Here is a 21,075-nt window from a genome sequence, read left to right on the forward strand (position 1 = left end):
GAACAGAGCTCGAGCGCGACATGCAGTTTAGTATAATGCTAATTAAAGATATAGTTTCAGCTACATTTTTTATTGTGCTTGACTGAAACCATATTTCTTCTGGAATCGGAAGGATCCTTGAAAGGTTGTATCAATAGGAGCGAACATGATGGTTGTTCGCTCGTTGACACCACTCAAAATTTTCTGTTTGGTTATGTTTCATTTTGTGATCGTAGTTCTGAGTGAGAAATCACAAGAGCCTTGTGAAACTTAAAATGTCCCGTCCCATGCAAAATTGTGTGTAGCCACTCTTGGTCGCCACTGGATGGCAATAGTTTTCTTTGAACTGTTCGCCCGTGTAACATAATTTGGCCACTAAAAAATAGGTCACGTTTACCGGGATCACGGGATTTCCTCGAAACTAAGAAATACGTATAAAACACTTTTGTACAGATTTGATCATTTCAAGTGCTGTATTTTTTTCCCATCGTTGCTTATTTTTGTGAAGCATAATGAACGCCAACGGTCTCTTTGCATAAACTCTTGATGAATGTCATTCATCAAACTGGTAGGCCTTCACATTAATCAGCAGCCTCAAAATAGCTCCCAAATTAATAAAGATTGGTGACCCCAAATGTCCACTTTATTGTGAGGGGTCATGAATCTGTCCTTGTCAAGCTCTTTAAATGTAGTACTGTAATATGCACTGTACCCACTTACAGTACAATATCGCACTGAGGGGGGAGGCTTTTTGCAATAAAAGTTAACATATAAAATAATTTCTACCTGGTAATCCCTAGTCTTTACTCATTACTGACGCGTATCAACATTCGAAGATGCAACTTACACAATCGTGTGCATTTTTGTTCAAGTGCAAAGGGGGGGAAAAAAAAATCATAAAACATTTACTGGAACATTACAAGATGTCCATCTGTTCTTTGCAATTACTATGCTCCTTGTATTGGAGAAGCGCAGGTTATTTCACCGGTACAAATGCATACAAATTTGTCCTTTGTGTTGCCGCTTGAATTAGAGACCAACAGAAAATGAATGATGTCAAGATAACTTTGAGTTTTAAAAGAAGAGTACAGTACTTTGGAAGGTACTAAGATGTTAGCTCACCAGATTCTGTATATGAATATTCCACCACATAGACCACACATCACTTAAAGGAGAAAACAACTCCAAAATGTTCTTTATGATATGTTTTATGTGGCCCCACTAATTTCAACATGTCATACTGATTAATACTGCATTTGTCAAAGACGAATTAATCTGAAAAAATTATCTTTTTTTGTATCCATCTCAGTGTCTTGTTTTCGACTGAAAATGACAGTCGCTCAGAGATCAAGTAAAAAAACAACTCAGCTCAGCTTGTGCCTCTTGCTATCAACTGAAAATGATATTATCATTGCTCTGAGCTCAGGTTAAAAGAAAAAAAAAACAATTACAGCTCACCTTGTGAACAACGCATGATCACTGTCAGAAAAACATGTGAGTCATGAGCAACTTTTCAGGCAACAGCCAGTCACAAAATGCCCTCTTTTTGAGAAGAAAAAAAAACAGATGGAACTTGCACATTAATAATAAGAATGATTTGTTTTGACTAGTCAGGGTGCATCGAACATAACTCCTTATTGCAGAGTAAAAGCTTTGGGGTGACTTCCCCATCAATAGTAATCACAAGAATACACACATATACACACATTTCTAAAATGATTTATTTTCACATTTAGGAAAGTGTATTCTAACACTTTTACCAGAGCCATTCCTCACGTCATATTGTCAAACATTTCATCATTTTACGGATAAGAGCACTGCTGACGTCTGCTAATCTCTATGTGTTAATAGTCAGTATAAAGGCTCTAAGTTGTTGCTCTCCTCTGAAGAGGACGCCTAATCTCCTGCACACCTGTTATGGCTGTGCCAAGCTATTAATACATCTCCTGGATGGGCCTTCTGGGTCGAAAAGAGGATCCACTGGGAGTCGATTGAGAGGCTGTCATACATTCATCCTGGTCCATGGGATGTATCACAGTCTTAGATAATTATTTACAAAGCCTCAACAAATGATCCCTGGGGCAGCAACTGGAGTGACAAGTAGACCGTTTTTTTTTTAGATGGCAGATGGTGATGAATTGGACTTTGCTATTCTTGTAGCGGAGGCAAGTAAGTGGAACTGGTACTCAGGCTTTATTTTTTCTTTGTGGAACATTTATAAATCATCACTCAAGGAACAGCTTGACAAATGTATACAGGTAAACTTTTATTCATTTCCGCAGTTCAATCGCAAGTAGGGCTTCTTTTTGGAACTAACGTGTAGCTGTGTGTAGTTGAGGTATTTTTCAGGAGGCACCTAGCTGCCTGTTTTTTATACATATTTATGACCTCCAAACATTTTAAGAGCATATTTGAGGTATTAAAGCAAATATCTAGAGATGTACTATGTTCTAAGTCTTTTGACATGTCTTCACAATGTAAAACTAACTCTTCTTTGAAACCCCTAATTTGATTTTTGTTTTTTTTTAACATTATTGTCTTGAAATTGTAGTGAATGATCAAGAAGATTAGGTGAAGATGTAAGGTCATTCAAGAACAAAACAAAAGTCCATGACAGAAAAAAAATCTTGTTTAATTTAGGCCTCGAGTTTAATCAAGACGTAGCATTTCATGTGTTTGGATTGTATTGACATGGGATGGGATTGAACTCACCGCACACACATTTTTCACCAAGTATCGGGCGCTTTCCTGATAACATAGCCTGACGTGGCTAGAAACATTCATCTATCCCCCTCCCCTGTGTGGCAGTTTGGAAGGACATAGACTCAATCTGTGGGTGAGTGTGTGTGTGTGCGCACGCATGGGCGTGCGTTAACTTTCCAATCAAATTCAAGACACCGCATGAATAAATGCATCCAAATCCGTAAGAGAATGACATTTGCACTATGCAGTAAATATGATTTGTAGCGTGATGCTCTCAACTGGAATACAAATGTGTCTCCCTTGTGTCATTTTCTAGTGTCTGGATTTCAATACAGATGTCTCTCCAGTTTCAAAATGAAGACTCAATTAAAAAACCAAAACAAGTAGAAATTTGCCATTACTGGAGGCTTCACAAGCACACTGCCCGAACTGATGCAAAACTACTCATTTCAGTCATGACGTGTTGAAAGCAGTCCATTCCAGACAGCTCATCCAACCAAGTGACTCAATCGAAAACCAACAGAGGGTCTCCGTGTGCCTCTCATAAGCCCAGGAATTCCTATTGCAGATTGATGTTTGTACATAGAGTTCAGCGCAGCCTTGGATCCATTGTGGAACCAGAATCCGCCCGGGCGCCCAGCCTATGGGACGGAGAAGCTCCAACCTAGCAACTACTCACTGGTGCTGCTTATTCAACTCAGCCTGCTCTCCTTCGACTTATTTGTCAACTCATTCGGCGAGCTGCTTAGACATGAACAAGCGGTGCAGCTAGTACTTTTCGTGTAAGTTCAACCATGCGGTGAAAACTTTTAAGATGATTTAAGATCATTCAAGAAAGGAAACGGTTCTACCATTGGTGACTAAACACTTCCGTGTTTGAAATATCCATTATCTTATTTTCTGTCTCTTACTTTTAGCATTCAGGACATTGGCATCTTGTTCAACCTCATCATCATTCTCTTGATGCTGTTCAACACCTACGTGTTCCAGGTCGGTCTGGTAGCCATATTGTTGGAGAGATTTAGAGCTTTGCTAATGCTCTCTGCACTCTATTTGACCTTCAGTGTAATACTCCATTCCTGGCTCATGGTGAGTGGGAGCATATGATATTGTCAAACCAAAAAGACCTGAAATAATGCATTTGCTCACTATCTAAAAGTGCAATGAAAAAGAATGTACCTAAGGGAAAAGCAAATTAATTGGATTTTTGTGACACAGGTTTTGGGTTTAAGTGAGTTCACTCTTTTGATGTATTGCATAATTTAACAATGGACACCAGAAAAGCAATAATGGAATGCGTGAACTAACCTAATAATTAAATTTTAAAAAATGCTTAACTGTAATGACCTCACCGGCAATCACATCACATGCCAACTCTTGAAAAGGCATTCAATTGGATCGGCATCTGACTAAGTCCTGGTTCCTACTACTTTCCCATATTCATCAAGCCTTTCAATCATCCTTGTGTTTGAATGCAAAAGAGCATTCACATTCACTGTCTGACTCTGAATATCTTTTCTTTCCACAGCTGTTCTTTGTATTGTGTGATGAAAAGCAAAGTCATATATGATGCTTTCTCTATATTTGCAGAATCTGCGATGGCTAAATACCAACCAATTTATTTGGACAGATGGCCTTCAGGTGTTATTTGTGTTTCAAAGAGCTGGTAAGAAAGACATTGTAACTATTATGTCAACCTAAGTGAAACAATTAAGTAATGAAGTCTTTCCTAGCTCTTTGTTCAGGACATATAGCTGATTTTGATCGTTAGTATGTAAGCGAGTAAGTTCACGTAAGTGAATTGAGTCGAGCTGTTACTCCAAGGTTACTTAAACCATTTTATTTCCAGGCGTTTGACTCATCAATTCAGACGAAGTATTTCTCTACATTATTCATCTCGTTTTCATTTTTGTTGAAGGCCAGATAAAGAAAATGAGTGCTTACCAATGTTTTCTAGTTTTTCAATGAACATGATCCTTGCAGCCTTCATGTAATGTAGTTTGGATTTACATGTACACCTAATCTGATAATTGGATCACTAAATGAACTAATATCTAGTCATATCTCTCAGTTGATCCGAGCCAGAAAATATTTGTATGTGCCCTTGCATTTGCAGTGGTCTAAGTTTACGTACCTTAGATTCATGTAAACACATGAATCTAAGTAATTGTACATCACCATTTAGTGATTGATAGACCAGTATCAAAATGTTCAAAAAATCTAATTTAAAGCTGACTGGAAGTGTAAAGTGTAAAGTGTAAAGTGTAAAGCCTTCAGTATTATGTTCTGATCCCTTCAGTCTGGATGTTTTAGGGATTGATTTGATTTGACTGCTGAAGGTCAGCACACCATGGTTTCGGATTTGGTCCGGGGGTCAGCAACCTTTAACACTCAGAGTCATCTTGACCCGGTTTCCACTGATAAGGCAACACTGGGAGAGGCAAACTCTTTAGTCACACACACACACACATGCACACACACACGCATGCGCACACATGCACACACACACACACACACACACACACATGCAGCAAGAGGAGTTCCTTGAGGAGTTCCTTTTACCAGCTTTTGTTAACCAAGATTGTACTACATTATTTTCATTAAAAGAAGCAAGCAGACTGAACCAACGTCTGTTCACAAACAGGCATCAAGATGAGATTTATTCTGTGTTAAGAATTCTTCAAGCCCTTCCGTTAGTATTGTTTACTTACCTGTGTTATCTTATTTTGAAGTATCTGCTTTTAATCTGGAAATGTACACTGTATTTCCTGTTTACGTTCATCATATGTCTTTTAGATTTTAGCGGTGTTCGTGTTAGCCAAGGTTGTTACTGTCTGTTTCAAGAAAGGAACTAGCAGACAGTAATCTGAATGTGTGACTTGTTATGCCGTCCACATAGTCGATCTGAACCAAGTATTATTTATTTTCCCAAACCATGGAGAGCTGCAACTTAAGGATGATCGGAGCTACAGGTTGAAGACCTCTGGTCTCTGGCTTTGATAGACCTTGGTTCTAAGGGTTCTACTTGCATAGACAGGTGACAGGTGTTTTAAGAATTTTATTTTCCCTATTTTTACGCTTTGAAATGTGTTAACAGTGTCTGTGTTGTACTACTACTTCTACAAGAGGACCTCAGAGTATTTGGGTGACCCTCGTCTCTATGAGGATTCACCGTGGCTGCAAGAGGTTTTTGCACAGGTCAGGCAGTGATCCTAAACCCCCGGGCTACCCAGAAGAATGTTTCTCAAAATACCAGGGAAGCTGTAAAATCCACAAGACCAGAAGTATGTGGTAAGCGGGGCTATAAAAAAAAGTGTAGAAATTGAAATTGCAGCTATGAGAATTATTTTCTTTCACACATTTCCGGTCATGTTGTATATATGGTACTCTCGAAAACGTTTGCATTTTATTTTTCAAGAATAATCAAAACAATTGAGGCAATATTTGTTGTACTTATCCATAGACTGAACTTGTTATGTCAATCACAAAGGAATTCTGGTTGTGAAACATGTTGTTTCCATGTGCCAAAATGTGTATATATGTTTTGTCTTGAGTTGTTTTAAAGTTTGAACCTCATGTTGGGTCTTCTGCACAAAAAATTACTTTAATATTTAGTGATGAGCCTTTGATGTTATATTGTTTATATTTTTAAATGTTGCATATATTTCTATTGTTTAATATTCAAATTCGACTAAGTATGTTAGGAAGTTTCTAAAATGACATTAAATTATTTTATGTTGGTAGTGTCATCTTATTGAACACTGATCTGTTTCAACTATTTTTATTTATTTTGCACAAGAAGGTGTGGTTTTAATATGGATTGTTTTTAAGTAACAAGCTCCACAGTGCTTTGTATTTTAGCTGTGTGTGAAGACTCTTTGTGATGCACTCCAATAAAAATACAGTGGACCCCCGTGTTACAGCGTCTCTGACTTTTCATGTTGCGATGTGGAATGCTGAGTTTTTTCATCCCCTCGCTATTGTATTTTCACGGATTTGTGACCAAAACAACTGTCATGACCCTAGGGGCCTGGCTGTGTTTGTGTTGTTTCGTCTCCATCCTCAGGCGTTTTTTGTAATTACACTTATTTTCAGTGGCCGTCACTACAATTCTGGTCTGCTATCGGTTGGCGCTGTCTCCCATCCAATCACAGGTCCCGTAGATGTCACGTTCAATGTGAGGCCTTCTAGCTGGTCCTAATGTCTCCAACTTGTGATCTGATTGCCTATCGTAATCATCTTTTACTTATGTTCCCAATCAGTTACAGTGCACAGACGCCTGCACAACACTGGAAGGAGCGTAAGCAAATGAACACAATATGAATCATATATATATATATATATATATATATATATATATATATATATATATATATATATATATATATATATATATATATATATATATATGAAAAATAAATTTTAAATAAAATGGACTTTTATTAACTGACATTATTTCTGATTTTATTAACTGACTTTTATTAATGATATTAACGATGTCAGGTTACGTTAGGCCAGCAGAGAAGGCGCTGATTGGCCACATTGTCCCTTTAAAAATAATAATTTACTAGATTAGAAAACCTTTTAAATCCCTAATCATAGACATTGGTTTGTTGTGTTTGCTCCAAAGATGTAAACCTCTCTGTTAAGAGTGTGGTTCAAAGCTTGATGCCAGAGGACGGGTTTGGGCTTGATCCTGCAGCTCTTTCACCTCCTCATGAAGTGCTGTGTTCTCCAGGTTGAACTGTGAACATAAAAAAAATATAAAGCGTAAGAAAAAAAAATGTCAGTTGAGCTGTAAAAAAAACAAAACAAATACACAAACATATCTTTGAAAAAAATATAACGCACTCTGATAGCATATTTGTAGAACAGCGTTGCTTCCTCTTGCCTGTCGAACTGAAATGACAAAAGGGAATTTCCTGAGTTCGGGGATTAATGGAAGTGCACAGGGATCCCTGATCTGAGGGTAAACCTAAAATCTTTGAACAAATCTGATCTCACATAAAAACAGCAGTCGTAACAGCATTTTGACCCACCCTGAGGCAAATCAGTGCCAAGTAGGCCCACACCTCAGCATTCTGATTGTTCAAATGGTTGGCCTCTGTCAAGGCTTCTTCAGCTATGCAAAGTTCGTCCATCTACACTCAGATAAATGAGGATACGTTTAAACAAGTCTCCATTTTCATCATAAAAAAAATCAGAGGAAACAATAAAACATATAATCTGAAATATATATTTACCATGAATATCTACAGTCATCAATTAACTGCATTTTGGAAATGATTTAAAAATGATGAAAATATGAAGTGTAATTGTACACCAAAGAAATCTTAACACATTATTTTTCCACACATATCTCATCTGTGAAGCAGGACTATTGAAGCAACAAGTTGACAAATAAGATGTATTGTTCATCCTTTAAAATCGATCTTACTGAGTTCACAGGGACTAAATAGTATTTTAGCAAAACCAATTTCTCTTCATTCTAAACCTTACCCAAACCACTGACTGGACTAATGATTGTATGCGAACTAAATATTTGATGTGGAAGAAGTGATTTGGGTGAAGTATTATTTATTTCGTGAATGTAAATGGCTTTTTATACATGTTGTTGTGTATATCTTTGTGTTGGAACTCAGGGAGAATAGTGACATCTTATTCTTCACAAATTGGAATCCCACCAATACAAATACCCAAACCAATTAAAATTTACAGCCCACTGTACGTCACATAAGATTGCATGTGTGTGGCAAAATGACTGCATAATGTTTGTGGAAAAATGGTAAAACACAAGTTTGTAAATTAATCGCAGTTTCGATAAAAAAATAACTTTTTCCTATATGTTTCACAGAATTTCAGGATCTACTTTCCCAGACCAATAATGTTAGTCAGAAGAGAATATATTTTGCAAAACCTAATTTTTAGCATCTACGATTATGAATAAGATGGTAGATGGCTTTTTACCCGGTAACAGGAGATACCCAGGCCCAACCAGGTAAGGCAGGATGGAGATTTTTCACATGCTTGCAGGTAAGTTATTTTTGCTTGCTCAAACTAAAAATAACACCAGAAATAGACAATGACGCTTTAAATTTTTGACATCAAACCAACTATCAAATTCCATACACTCATTCAGCAATAAGTAATTTAATACATACATAAATGTGTCTATCATGCCTAACCTTCTTCTGCTGTAGATAGATGGATCCCAGACGGAGAAGCACAAGGTGACTATCTGATGGGGGCTCCGGGAAGTCAAGGCTCCGCTCATAACACCCCTGAGCCTCTACAAATAGGCCACTCAAGTAGTGACAATGACCATCCAGAGCCCACATATCCGCAACCTGCTCAAAGTGTGAAACAAGCTTTAGTTAACACAAGGTCCTAAAAGCAATTGGGAAAATAAGGCAGTCTGGTGAAACTAAGGTACAGTATAATTCAACAATACTTAAGTGAATTATTTTTCTGTTGCCAGCAGAGTACCTACCTGTTCTACCTGAAGTAGCGCCTCCCTGAGAGTAGCAATAGCATTGCAATACTCAGCTCTGAGGAACTGTACACAAGCCAGATGAAAACGGTGATCGCTCTTTGAAAAAAGTTCCTTGGAAAGCGCGTGCTCTGCCATCTGAAAATATAAAGAAGGTGCCAGATTAACTGTGGAACCTCGGCTTTCCTCTTGTTTCGATGATTACTGTATATGTTAGAGAAAGGTTACTTTTTGTCCACAGGGTTACAACATTACAGCGGAAGTAGATTTTTCCATTTGGTTTTATCTATGTTTGATCAGTGTGAGTCTTAACAAGCAGGTTGCTGTGCGCTTCTTTACCTTCAGGGCGTAGTTGTGCAACAGAAACTCAAGAGTCTCGGTGAAAATGGATTTGATGATTCGTTTTTCTTTTGGCTCACTATGCACGGTCTCACAGTTCTCTGTGTCTGAAAAAGAGGGCGCCATAATAGTTACAAAATGTGGCTTACAAACAACTACATATCCTTTCAAATGAACAGAAAACTGTAAAAGATAAATGAACACTATTTCAGTGTTTTTATTGTTAATTCTTCTTCTTAATTCTTCACAATTGAATAGAATAAAACAAAATTTTATAATTAGAAACCTATCCCCAATTTATCAATTTTACATTGAAGCCTTATTCCGCCAAAAAAGTACCTTGACAGAAACAGGCTCTTTGCTTTTTTTTAACTGGTGGGTCTGAGATTCCATAATAGCATCCCTTTTTCCATTTGAAATTCAAAAAAGGGAGCGATTCCTACCACTATGCCTCGCATTAGGAGAGTTGCTTGGAGGTGGAATGATCTTGTCTTCTTCCTGGGCCTTCGGCTTGTCACTTTCCTCATCCACATCGGACTCTTCTCCTTTCTGGGTCTGATTGCTGGCTTCCTTTGCCTTCAGGAGGCTTTTGGCCTCCAGGAAAGCCATCTCAGCTAGGAAGGATTTGCTCTGGCTGTCTTGGACCAAACCTGGAAAAGCAAATGCAGAAAAAGAATGAAGCTTCTTTCTGCATGCATCTAGCAAGTTTTAGGACCTACCCAGCAAAGTCCAGGCCACCAAACTTGGAGGCTCTATGCTGGTTGCTCGTTCCAAGAAAGTCTCTGCCTGCTCAAAATCATCAAACATGGCTGCGACCACGCCACACATCATCAGACTAAAAAGTGAAAAAAAAAAAAAAATGGATACAAATAAACGGGTTCTTAGTAAGCATTCTACATAAAACATCTTTCAGTTTAAAATGAAAAGAGCCCCTCTGACCTAGGCTGATGGGACTGCTGGACGGCAACAGCATCATGGAAACACATTTTAGCCTTCATATATTCTCCAGTCTTCATGTAGAGGCTTCCCCACTCAAACTTGTGAGAGGGTTCACGGGGATACCTGACAACCAGCTGCAGGAAATTGCACAAAAGATTTGCAGGCTTTGATTTTTGGGCTGCTTCAGCCATCAGCATTACTGTTCACGCAGAAGGCCAAAATACTTTGGATTTGAAGTGACGATTTAAATGAGGAGCTCTGAATGGGAGTTTAGTTTGATTACCTCTTGGTAGTAGCGGACCGCCAGATCATAATCCCCAATGAGCTGAGCCTCTCGAGCAAAATGTCGAAGATGAGCGGTACTCAAATGGATCTCATCAGGAGAGTCCTCCTCAATTCCATTTGAATAAATCTAGTAGGGAAAGCATAAAATGGTGACCGAATGACATGTGATGTGTGCAAGTGTACGCATGATGGGTTTTTGCATGTACTTTGTTGAGCGCGACATGCATCTCATCAACCAGATCCACATAGAGCTTGCTGACGAATTCATGCAGATCCTGTTGCTCAGTAAATGTGTCTGTTTGCTGCATCTTGTCACGCACATATCTGACAACAGTGGGCTAAGCATACACACAGTAAATCACTACGTGAAACCTGTGCAATTTTCAGCACACCTGGCCGAAAAATCTATGTTTTGAAAGTAAAATGGTGGTGACACATGCAGTTTGCAGACCTTCATTTGCTCTTTGAAGTCAAAATATCTCCCAGACACATTGAGCGCTCCCATGAGCTGAGCCATCATTTGCTCTCGATTGCAGTCACTTGGCAGTTTGAGTCTAGCTCCAAACAACTCCTCATATTGCTCCAAAATATGCTTTACCACATTGCCCACCTGCTTGTGAAAGTTCAGTACAGCCTGTATGAAAGAAAAGTATCAATACTTTAGCAAAGGAGTGGGCAACGTATGGCTCTTGGGACACAATACGGCTCACTCCATTCTTTAATCTAGCCTACCGAACACATACAGTACATTATCAAGAGAGCTGCATTATTTATTGCGTTAATTTAGTGGCTTTCCCCAAACCGATTACTTAAATTATTAAGTCATCATTATCATTTTACTTTTTACATTTTACTGAAGAAATCAGGAGATTTATTCTTTAAAAAAAAGAAAAAAATCACTTAATAAAACAAAAAATACATATTAAAATTTGATTTTGATCAGTACTTGGTACTTTCAAGTACTCTTTATTGTACTCTGGCATTGCAAGCAAGACCTCATCAAAAATAGGAATATAGTGATCGATTATGCGTGTGTGTTGTTTTACTCTTTCAGCTTTGTTAGGTCCTCCTGAAGATGGAGGTCTTGGAGGGATGAGTGCTTTCACCCTACAGGAGATACAGAAATGTGTCAGAGTATTTTTACGCTAATTAGGCATTTGTAAGATGAAGTCTATTACAGTACCTCTTTGCCAACTCTTCTGAAGATGTTTTGGGTATAAGCGGTTTCGCCAGTGTAATTTCAATGATGATGTATGACCTGAAGTCCATATATGCCTTTCAATAATGAAGAAGACATTGATCATTTTCATTTCGAGTTCATTTCAAGGGTCATCTTTTAAAAAAAAAGACGAGCAAGCTTACTTTCCTGTCTGGAGGGATGTGATCGGACCCATCCGATTCAGCCGGGTTCATTCCACTTTGATTGACGGTCGCCTGACAATATCAACCACACCAAGTGAAACAAATTGCTGGGTAACAACATAAAATGTACTTGTTGCATCTACTTGACATTAGAACAACAGGCACAACTAGCAAGGAACTAACAACTAACAAAGAAACAGGGAAGACAACCTCTTTTCAATTTATTAAATATTGTGCTCCTGAAAGAATAACCTTGACATACTAACCTTAACATGCGCCTTGGTGTCCTTGGGCTTTCCCGGATTTGTCTTTGCAGAACTTGCACCCGTGAGTGTAACAGAACGATCTTTGCTGCCTCCGGGTTTTAACTGCTCTTTCAACAAACTGACATTTCGCCTGGCCTGAATAAAGCAGGGAATATATTAGAATATGCCATGCAAATGTGAGGTTTAGTTTGAATACTGCGTGTTTGTGGTAAAAGAATATCCTAATATACATTTGCAAAGGAAGGGGAAATGAAATCAAATTGGGTCATAATAGTGTTGAGAAACGTTTCAGTTGCCGGTTCATTGTTAAATGGTGGATGTTACCATCTGAATCATGAATGCTCTTCTAAGTGAGAGATATTTCTTTGCTTGGAATTTTATCAACATCATTTATAAACAACAATAAGAAATTAGGATCAAGAACCACATATTGACTGAAATATGTAAATAAAAGATTGTTATACTATAACCACTAACTAAAGAAATCTTGAATCATGAATAAGGGGCCTTATTTCCAAAAGTCAAACCAAAAAACTTTTTTTTTTAATTCAATTTACAGTACCTTGCTAAGTAACAAAGTGCTTGAGTAAGGTTGAATACTGTATGCTCCTCGCACATGGGTAACTCCTGGATACAGTAAGCGGCCCAAATCAATGAAGGCCACACCGTGAGAGGGGACATGGGGTTCCTCTTCTGTTTGCTACACACAAAAAAACTCATATGAGAGAAGTGCCACACCAGTGTACATTCTGCAATGCTAGACTAGCATAAGTTCTCACTGCACTACATGTGGTGTTTTTGTGCTGCTCTTAGAAGTGTCACCAGCTGCAAACAGGAACCAGTAGCAAAAGCTAATTAAAACAGAGAGGATTCAAACAGCCAATCTTACATTGACTGAACAACTCGCTCCACCAAGGCACAGCTGTCCAGCATGTTGCTAATGCTCTGTCAGTAGCTCTTGGTAGCTAATAACCAGCTGGTGACTTGCTGGTATCATGAGCTACCGGCAGGGGCAACAACAGCATGCTGGTCTTGCTCGTGAGCACCTATGCTGATCTATGTTCAGCAATGCTGCATTACGCGCTTCCACTGAGGGGCGAAGATTTGGCAAGAGCCGGCGAACGGAGCAGCTCTTCCTGGGACAAGGATACAGGTGAACATCTGGCGACATTTTGAACGCACTCTGGCAAGACCAAAAGAGCCGCTATCTTCGTGGGAACTCACCACACTCGCCTTCTCAGTTTAATAGGGGCTTTAGTTGGGGAACGCTATACATTGCACAATATAGAATGGTTCCGGCAGAGGGTGTCACTCCACCTTGGAAGCTGCTCCCTTTTCATTGCCACCCGTTGACTTCATGATCTCAAGTGGCCAGAATCTGCATTCTGTGATCTTTTGACGCAACCTGAAATCCAGTCAACAATCTCAACATTACAACACATGAACTCAAATCTTCATTCCAGGACAGATGTGTTTTATGGCATTGGCACACATGGAATTAGGTGATGGCTCTTTTCATCAAACTGGTCTTACATTCGTATTATGCTCTCTGTAGCTAAGAAGACAAGCAATAAACTAACTTCCCAAGCAGGATTCTACCCGCTGTAATACTTGGATGTGTTCTTTGATCTATCATACTTTTGAAGTCAGGTGAATCTCTTTTAAAAATAAAGTAAAATCATTTTATAAATTGACAATTAGCATCACCAATTCCCAGGGAGACAGGTTAGGTGAGAAATCAACCATTTTGGCAATATCGTGATGACAGCTTGCATCCATCAGATGGTGAAATAATTGTGTGTGTTTGTGAATCTGACCTGGTAATTCCTTCTGCATCCAGAAAACAGGGCATTTCTATGTCCCAGCTCACTCTGTTCAGCACAGTTTCTGCTTCATTACGAAACTCACGGTCCTGTCATGAACATTTAGACCAGATTTTGCATTATTTCCAGACTGCACACTGCTTACTTTCTGTTGTTTCTTTTTTTCATGTGTTGTCAAACTAAGCTCACTTTATGATAATATATCCCATGTTTACAATATGTTACAGTACAGCCTCCTTTTTTAAACACAATCACATTGTTCCAATTACAGTACTCATATTTTCTGGTATGATATACACCAATTTAAGTTCACATCTATAGGTTTAACAATTATCTGTAACCAATTAACTGGCTAATCGATTATCAGATTAAAAAAATATAAAAAGATAACCATTTAATCATTTAGAATTATTTAAGATTGTGTGGAAACTCGGAATTTCAGCTTCTCAACAGTCAATGCCTGATTTCTGCAGTCCAGGAAATCCAGGAAAGATTGATATTTGTGTCAAGACAAAATATGTCATTTGCTTTTACTTTGGAAAACAATGATGAACATTTTTGCCGTTTGTGAGATGTTATTGACCAAATCTGTAACACAATCAAAGTTTGAAATATTTGAAATATACTGTCTTTGGATAAAGAGAGAAAAATTAAATGAAGTTAACAAACTTTTAAAATTGTCATTTTAGAATACATCAGATTCATTGATCAGTCAACAATTTAAATGACGGATTAATCAATTATTAAAACAATCATTAGTTGCAGCTCTAATTCATAACCTTTTGAAACAGTTTCCATCATAAACTTTTATTAAAAACCAAAAGTGAATCTTAGTGACGTTTGTTTTTAAATACATATAGCATACCAATTTAAGGCAGCGCTTCGCAATAATTTTTGACAAAGCCCCCCAACAGATAACAGATAACTGCTTTTTTTTTTACTGTGTTTATACATGTTACAGGTAGGCTAAAACTGAAAATATATTACTTTAATCAACATTAAGTGCATCAAAGTGCCTGAAAAAGAAGATGCTAATCCTTAATTTATAGTAGATGACTTCACATGGCAAAAAATAACCTTTTCGCTGGGGTCATCCCCGCCACCCCTGGCATTGCCACACACTCCCCCAGGGGGCCCCACTATTTGAGAAGGACTGCTTTCAGTTTAAGTGATAAAACATTTATAACTTTAAGGGTACGTGCCCAAAACTTGCGCAAGAATTAAAAACTCTGGAGTGCTCAATTGTGGAGATACTGAGATAATTTGACTGTTTTTCATAAGTTCAACTTTGCTGACTTGTATTTTTTTTTTCGGGATGTTTCAAAAATAGTTGGTTTCGGTGGGGCTAACGTTAGCAGCTAGCCTACATAATCATTATTGTGTTTAACATACTGTTTAACATGAGTTTTTGTATATTTCATCTTGATACACATTGACCACACCTATTTATGGACTATAACAATTCTATCCATCCATTTTCAAGAGCCGCTTGTCCTCACAAGGGTCACAGTCTTGCTGGTGCCTATCCCAGCTGACATCGGGCAGTAAGCGGAGGACATCCTGAGCTGGTTGCCAGCCAATTGCAGGGTACACAGAGACGAACAACCATTCAAGCACCCAATCACACCTAAGGACAATTTAGCATGTCCAATACAATTTGTATGCATGGTTTCGGAGTGTGGGAGGAAGGCGGAGTGCCCGGAGAGAACCCACGCGGGCTCTGGGAGAACATGCAAACTCCACAACAGGCAGTAGTAAGGTGGATTTGAACTTGGGTCCCTGAACTATGAGGCTGACGAAATAACCACTGTGCCGCTAATTGATTTGATTTTTTTCATTTCTGGTTTTACATTCATATTTGGCAGGGTTATTAACAACACCCTTCTAGTATGTACTGTATTTTGAAACTAGGAATTGGTTGAATTTGCAGGTAAAATACCTCTAAACCAGTGAGCTCGCCATCTTCTTGATCCATAGGTTGAGTGTGGAAAAAGGTTTCTGGCAAAAATTGGTTTCCTGGAGCCAAGGCAGCATGATATGGTCTCTTTCTCAACCGGCCGTTGTCTTCTCTGTGCCCCCCTGGCTTTAGCTGTCCTTCACTAAACAACAATAGCTGGTCTTTCTGGTAGTCAGAGGAGAAATGAAACCATAATATATATATATATATATATATATATATATATATATATATATATATAGATAGATAGATAGATAGATAGATAGATAGATAGATAGATAGATAGATAGATAGATAGATAGATAGATAGATAGATAGATAGATAGATAGATAGATAGATAGATAGATAGATAGATAGATAGATAGATAGATAGATAGATAGATAGATACAGTAGGAGTTAGTCCATTTGAATTTCATAAATTCACACAACTCTGTGCAAAGGAGCAACCTAAGAAATATTGGCACAAATATATATGTTTTTCTAATTTAAATCACTATGTCATTAGGAAAATACAAAAACAGCATCCAGATTAAAATGTCCTCATTCATCCTCTTTGAACAGGAGGTAACCTGGAAACTACCAAATATTTTATCACGCAGAGTCAAGTCAACAGAGGCACAAGAGAACCTTGGTGAAGGTCTTCACATGGTCAAGTGTCGTTCTAGGTCATAACAGGTGGATCTGTAGTGCAAGAGCTTACATAAAAAGCAAAGTGTTACCACTCACCTCTGCAGTACATGGGACCTCCATTACAGCAGTGCATACGTATGTTGGGGCATTTGCCCCAAAATTGTGATTAAATGCGTCAGGGAGTGAGTAGGCTGTTTCCAAAGACACCTTCATCAGGTTGGAAGTTGCAAGTTGTTCTTCAGTCAGTAATGGAGCCGATGCACTGACACATACATCCAAAATAGGGGGCTACATGGGTTACATGTTCTGGATTATTGTCTGAATGTAAAAACAGGAGAATGTGATTTCCCTCCAAAACCCTGAGGATGTTATTTTATCTTTAGTCTTTACATAAAGATAATAATTATTGTCTGATGGAAAGTAATTTAAACAAAATGACTTGTTATGTATACTTTGCAGTAATTTGTTATGTATACTTTGCAGTTCTTCAAACAGGACGTAGTGTGGTATGATAAATGTCTCATCAGAATATGCAGCAGAAGGCAGCTTTGAATAAAAGGAATTTTACTCATGGAGCAGCAATTTATTTACCGTGTATAACAAGTCATACATGTGTTGATCCATGTACGCAAAGTAAGTAGCAGACAAATTGCAAAAACAATGGATGGATGGATGGCTGGATGGTCGGATGGATGAAACAATTTTCCTTTAACTGTACTGATATGCTCCATTACTTCGGCTACATTATTTAGCAACATGAGCCTGTCAAAATCAATGAAACCCTGTTTAGTATAAGTAAATAGAATTCTTAGCAAAGCTAACTGACCTTGGTAATGAGGGGCGAGATGGAGCCCTTTTCTGGGGCAGCGTTTGTTGCATGTAGTGCCACTGTGGTTGAGAAGCTGCTTTGACCTGTTGACAGAACATTAAAAATATTATTTGTACATAGTAAGATTCCCTAGCTATTAAAAGACTCTTACCTATTTTTGTATTTCTTGCTGTTAACACCTTGCTTAATTTAAACATTCTGCCGTATTTTAATAATTTTTTAGTCAATTTTTTTCACATCTTCTTGTAGTATTTTAGCCAAGGGATAGTACTGTGCTATCCCTTGGCTAAAATACTACAAGAATAGCTAAGTGGTTGTGCTGTGTTGCAATTTGACATAATTTCACCATCTGGGCAAAATTTCAGCTTCCATAGTGAGTTCTTTCAATGCTTTCTCTTTGATGAGAAATACTTTTGACGTCAAGAACAAAGGCTAGGACAAATACAGCACCATGGTTAAAGAAGCACAGAAAGCTGTACAATATCACTTACACTTAAATAGAAGGTAAAAATGTCATACATACATATCAGTCTTCATTGGTTGGCTATTTAATTTATAAATTGATTAAAAAAAATGTAATATGTCAATGTATAAAAAGCATGCATTTACCTTGCAGCAAAGGCAAAAGGTCAATCACTGCCTGGCCCAGGACTAATGACTTTGCCTCTACTTTTTTCTTCTCAGGAACAAGCTCTATCAACGTCACTGACAGCAACAAAAAAAAAATAAAAAAATTGAAATTTAATTAAAAAAAAAAAAAAATATATATATATATATATATATATATATATATATATATATATATATATATATATATATATATATATATATATATATATATATATATATATATATATATATATATTTTTTTTTTGGTCTGGACTATAAGCCGTGACTTTTTCATCATGAATTCAGCCCTGCAGTTTATACTGTAGTCCAATGAGGCTTATCTGCTGGTTTTTCCCACCGGTCAAGCAAATGTGAGTTCAAGGAGTCAGTTTATGGAACAACTATGAAATAGAACTGAAAAGATGTGTATCAGTGGCTGTGCTTGAAAATAGTTTTAAAATATACTATGACAAATATTTTTAAAAAAATGTCTAAATTAAATAAGAGCTTGTATAGAAGTTTGTGATGTGTAAATTTGATATACGGTATACACTATATATGATTGTATTTATAAATTTATGATTGAATATATTATTTACTTGCAGTGTGTGCAATGTTCACTGAAATAATCTATCAATTAAACAACGGGAGACAGAATGCTATCAAAGTATTGATTTCGAGTTTGAACTCAAATATAACTCTGCAGTATTCTGTTGGTAATATCCATCCATCCATTTTCTATAAATATAATATTGGAACTATATGCATGCATGATCAGTCTGTTAAATAGAGCAGCGGTCCCCAACCATCGGTCTGAGGCCGGTCCATGGATCAACTGGTACCAGGCCGCATGGGCTGCATCCTAAATAATGTTTTGGACATTATTTAGTTTAACAGTTTATACGTTTGTGCTTGATCTTTGTTTTGATATTTTATACATAGTGAGAAGGATGATGTGGTTTTTAGAGCAGCCAGCAGTAGCAGCAACAGACTTCACTGTTGAAATCCGTTCGAAGGGTAATATATATATATATATATATATATATATATATATATATATATATATATATATATATATATATATATATACGTTTAATATATAATATAATATACGTTTCCAGTAATAGTTTGACAGAACAGAGCAAACAAACAAACCAAACAAACATTGCAAGCAAACAAACAAGCAAGCATACAAAAATTCAGCAATTCATTTAACTCACAGTACCTATGACTGGTTTATGTGGTATCTCACTGAGAGGCAGAACCTCATTGCAGCAGGGAAAACTGTGTGTGAAGTCATATTCGATGTACTGGGCTGCAGGATCCACAGCACGCTTTTCAGACTCTCCCAACATCATGCCATTAAGCTCCATCTGAAGAAAACTCTGAACGTTTCCTGCCTTTTTTCCATGCTTACAAGAAAAAAAGTACAATTTGAATTAGGGATTGGAATGCCAAATGAATACAAAATAGTTCATACCAGTTCATATTATTGTCAGAAATGTGATCAATATTTTCCTGAACCTCAGTCTGTTGACACTAAGCATGCAACCACATTGTATTGTCAGTATTCTGTTCTTAAAATAGCATAACAGAAATCCAAGCTATTTTAACTCACCATATTAGTTGCACGATTGACTGTTATTTGGATTTGAAAATTGTTTTCTGGCTTCTCTTCAGAAGACTCCATCATTGAGTGCAAACTGTGAAATTACCTTGGAATGAAAGTTGTAGAAAATCGAGTCGTTTTCATTTAATGCGATGTTTTAATGGTTTAATGAAAAGTTTAAAATAAAAATGACGTTCATTATTTACCTTGCAGCTGAGGGAAAAATCTGAATTCCAAGTCCAAAAAAGAGAACGACTTGGCTCCGTTTTTCTCGTTTCTTCTACTTAAAACAATCACACAAGGCACCAAATGAGTTTACCCCCCTTTATTTTAGAAGGTCTTTTTTTCAGCGTTCGTATACAGGTCGTTGCCTTAGCAACCAACCATTGTTTTCAGCTTAGCTCAAACTGACAGTTCATTTGGTCAACAAAGCAAAGTCACGGCTTGCTTGTGTAAGGATAAAGAAAGAATTTTCTTCACGTTATCATAAAATCTCTCTTGCGTGTTTTGTACGTGTGTCCTCGACTGGCGTTAAACAATATTCACGCACCAAACACACGTTACATTATGTATTATGTATACTGTCAAATTGGCACACAGTTCACAAAGAATATCCAGGAAACAGGAAAATCGAGAAAAAGAAACATGCGTTTTTGACCTAAAAACAACCTTGTTTCCCCTGTACAATCGTGTGCACTTTTCCGTCGGTGACGACACGGTATACCGAACTCTGACGTCGCAAAGGTGATTGCAGTAACTTGGATCTCATCTTGACAGCTGTCCGCTGTAGGGTGTGGACTCCATCCTCCTTTTATATAGTTCATGTAATTTTCCCTAATAAAGGCAAGCACGTCAACCATCAAATCCCCCACTTTTTTCTTGTGGTCATGTGCATACTCTGTACTGATGTAGGCTTGGAAAATATATATGTATATATAGTGAAAAACAACAACCGGAAACGTAGAATTTAATAAATTAATTCATTTAGTCAAACTAAAGACCACATATTCTGAAATGGACGAACGAAAAGTAAAAATTAACTGTCAACACGTTATGTACAATTGATGAACCATTGTAAGGGCGTTACTGATTTTTTTTTCCACTTATATAGACAACTTGATAATATCACATTTTCCATCGAGCATTTCGCTATATCTGTGCAAAGTTTTGTGAGTTTTTGATCATGTTTAGGTCCTCAACATTATTCATTATGGATTAAAGTTTAAAAGGTGATTGCGGGTCGTAAAAATAAT

The 21,075-nt window shown here is 37.4% G+C and overlaps 2 protein-coding genes across 4 annotated transcripts; one reads left to right on the plus strand and one right to left on the minus strand.

The window, feature by feature from the left end:
• Positions 1–1,856: 1,856 nt before the first annotated feature.
• On the plus strand, positions 1,857–6,602 carry LOC148424936 (transmembrane protein 138-like). Its single transcript, XM_088413749.1, has 5 exons — positions 1,857–2,237; positions 2,999–3,464; positions 3,600–3,771; positions 4,273–4,348; positions 5,780–6,602. Exons 3-5 carry the CDS (start codon positions 3,646–3,648, stop codon positions 5,890–5,892), a joined length of 315 nt encoding a protein of 104 aa, XP_088269875.1. The 5' UTR covers positions 1,857–2,237; positions 2,999–3,464; positions 3,600–3,645; the 3' UTR covers positions 5,893–6,602.
• A 542-nt stretch (positions 6,603–7,144) lies between these two features.
• On the minus strand, positions 7,145–20,139 carry cfap70 (cilia and flagella associated protein 70). Of its 3 annotated transcripts, XM_088413500.1 has the most exons (27): positions 20,029–20,139; positions 19,832–19,928; positions 19,439–19,625; positions 18,214–18,309; positions 17,602–17,687; positions 16,872–17,063; positions 16,126–16,308; positions 14,181–14,275; positions 13,681–13,768; positions 12,926–13,063; positions 12,364–12,498; positions 12,098–12,169; positions 11,919–12,010; positions 11,782–11,842; positions 11,187–11,369; positions 10,942–11,073; positions 10,734–10,862; positions 10,451–10,584; positions 10,231–10,346; positions 9,955–10,161; positions 9,512–9,618; positions 9,173–9,310; positions 8,868–9,029; positions 8,650–8,739; positions 7,722–7,823; positions 7,534–7,581; positions 7,145–7,426 (listed from the first exon to the last, which is right to left on the minus strand). In XM_088413500.1, the coding sequence occupies exons 2-27, from the start codon at positions 19,904–19,906 to the stop codon at positions 7,328–7,330; spliced, it is 3,147 nt and encodes a 1,048-aa protein (XP_088269626.1). In that variant the 5' UTR covers positions 19,907–19,928; positions 20,029–20,139; the 3' UTR covers positions 7,145–7,327. The 3 variants fall into 3 exon arrangements, with proteins under 3 accessions (XP_088269626.1, XP_088269624.1, XP_088269625.1); XM_088413498.1 differs by lacking the exons at positions 18,214–18,309; positions 19,439–19,625; positions 19,832–19,928; positions 20,029–20,139 and having other exon boundaries at positions 16,872–17,093; positions 17,602–17,750; XM_088413499.1 differs by lacking the exons at positions 8,650–8,739; positions 18,214–18,309; positions 19,439–19,625; positions 19,832–19,928; positions 20,029–20,139 and having other exon boundaries at positions 17,602–17,750.
• Between the last annotated feature and the right edge of the window lie 936 nt (positions 20,140–21,075).

This window comes from Hippichthys cyanospilos, chromosome 4 (assembly GCF_059441005.1).
Source record: "Hippichthys cyanospilos isolate Australia breed blue-spotted pipefish chromosome 4, RoL_Hcya_1.0, whole genome shotgun sequence".
Classification (NCBI taxonomy): Eukaryota; Metazoa; Chordata; class Actinopteri; order Syngnathiformes; family Syngnathidae; genus Hippichthys; species Hippichthys cyanospilos.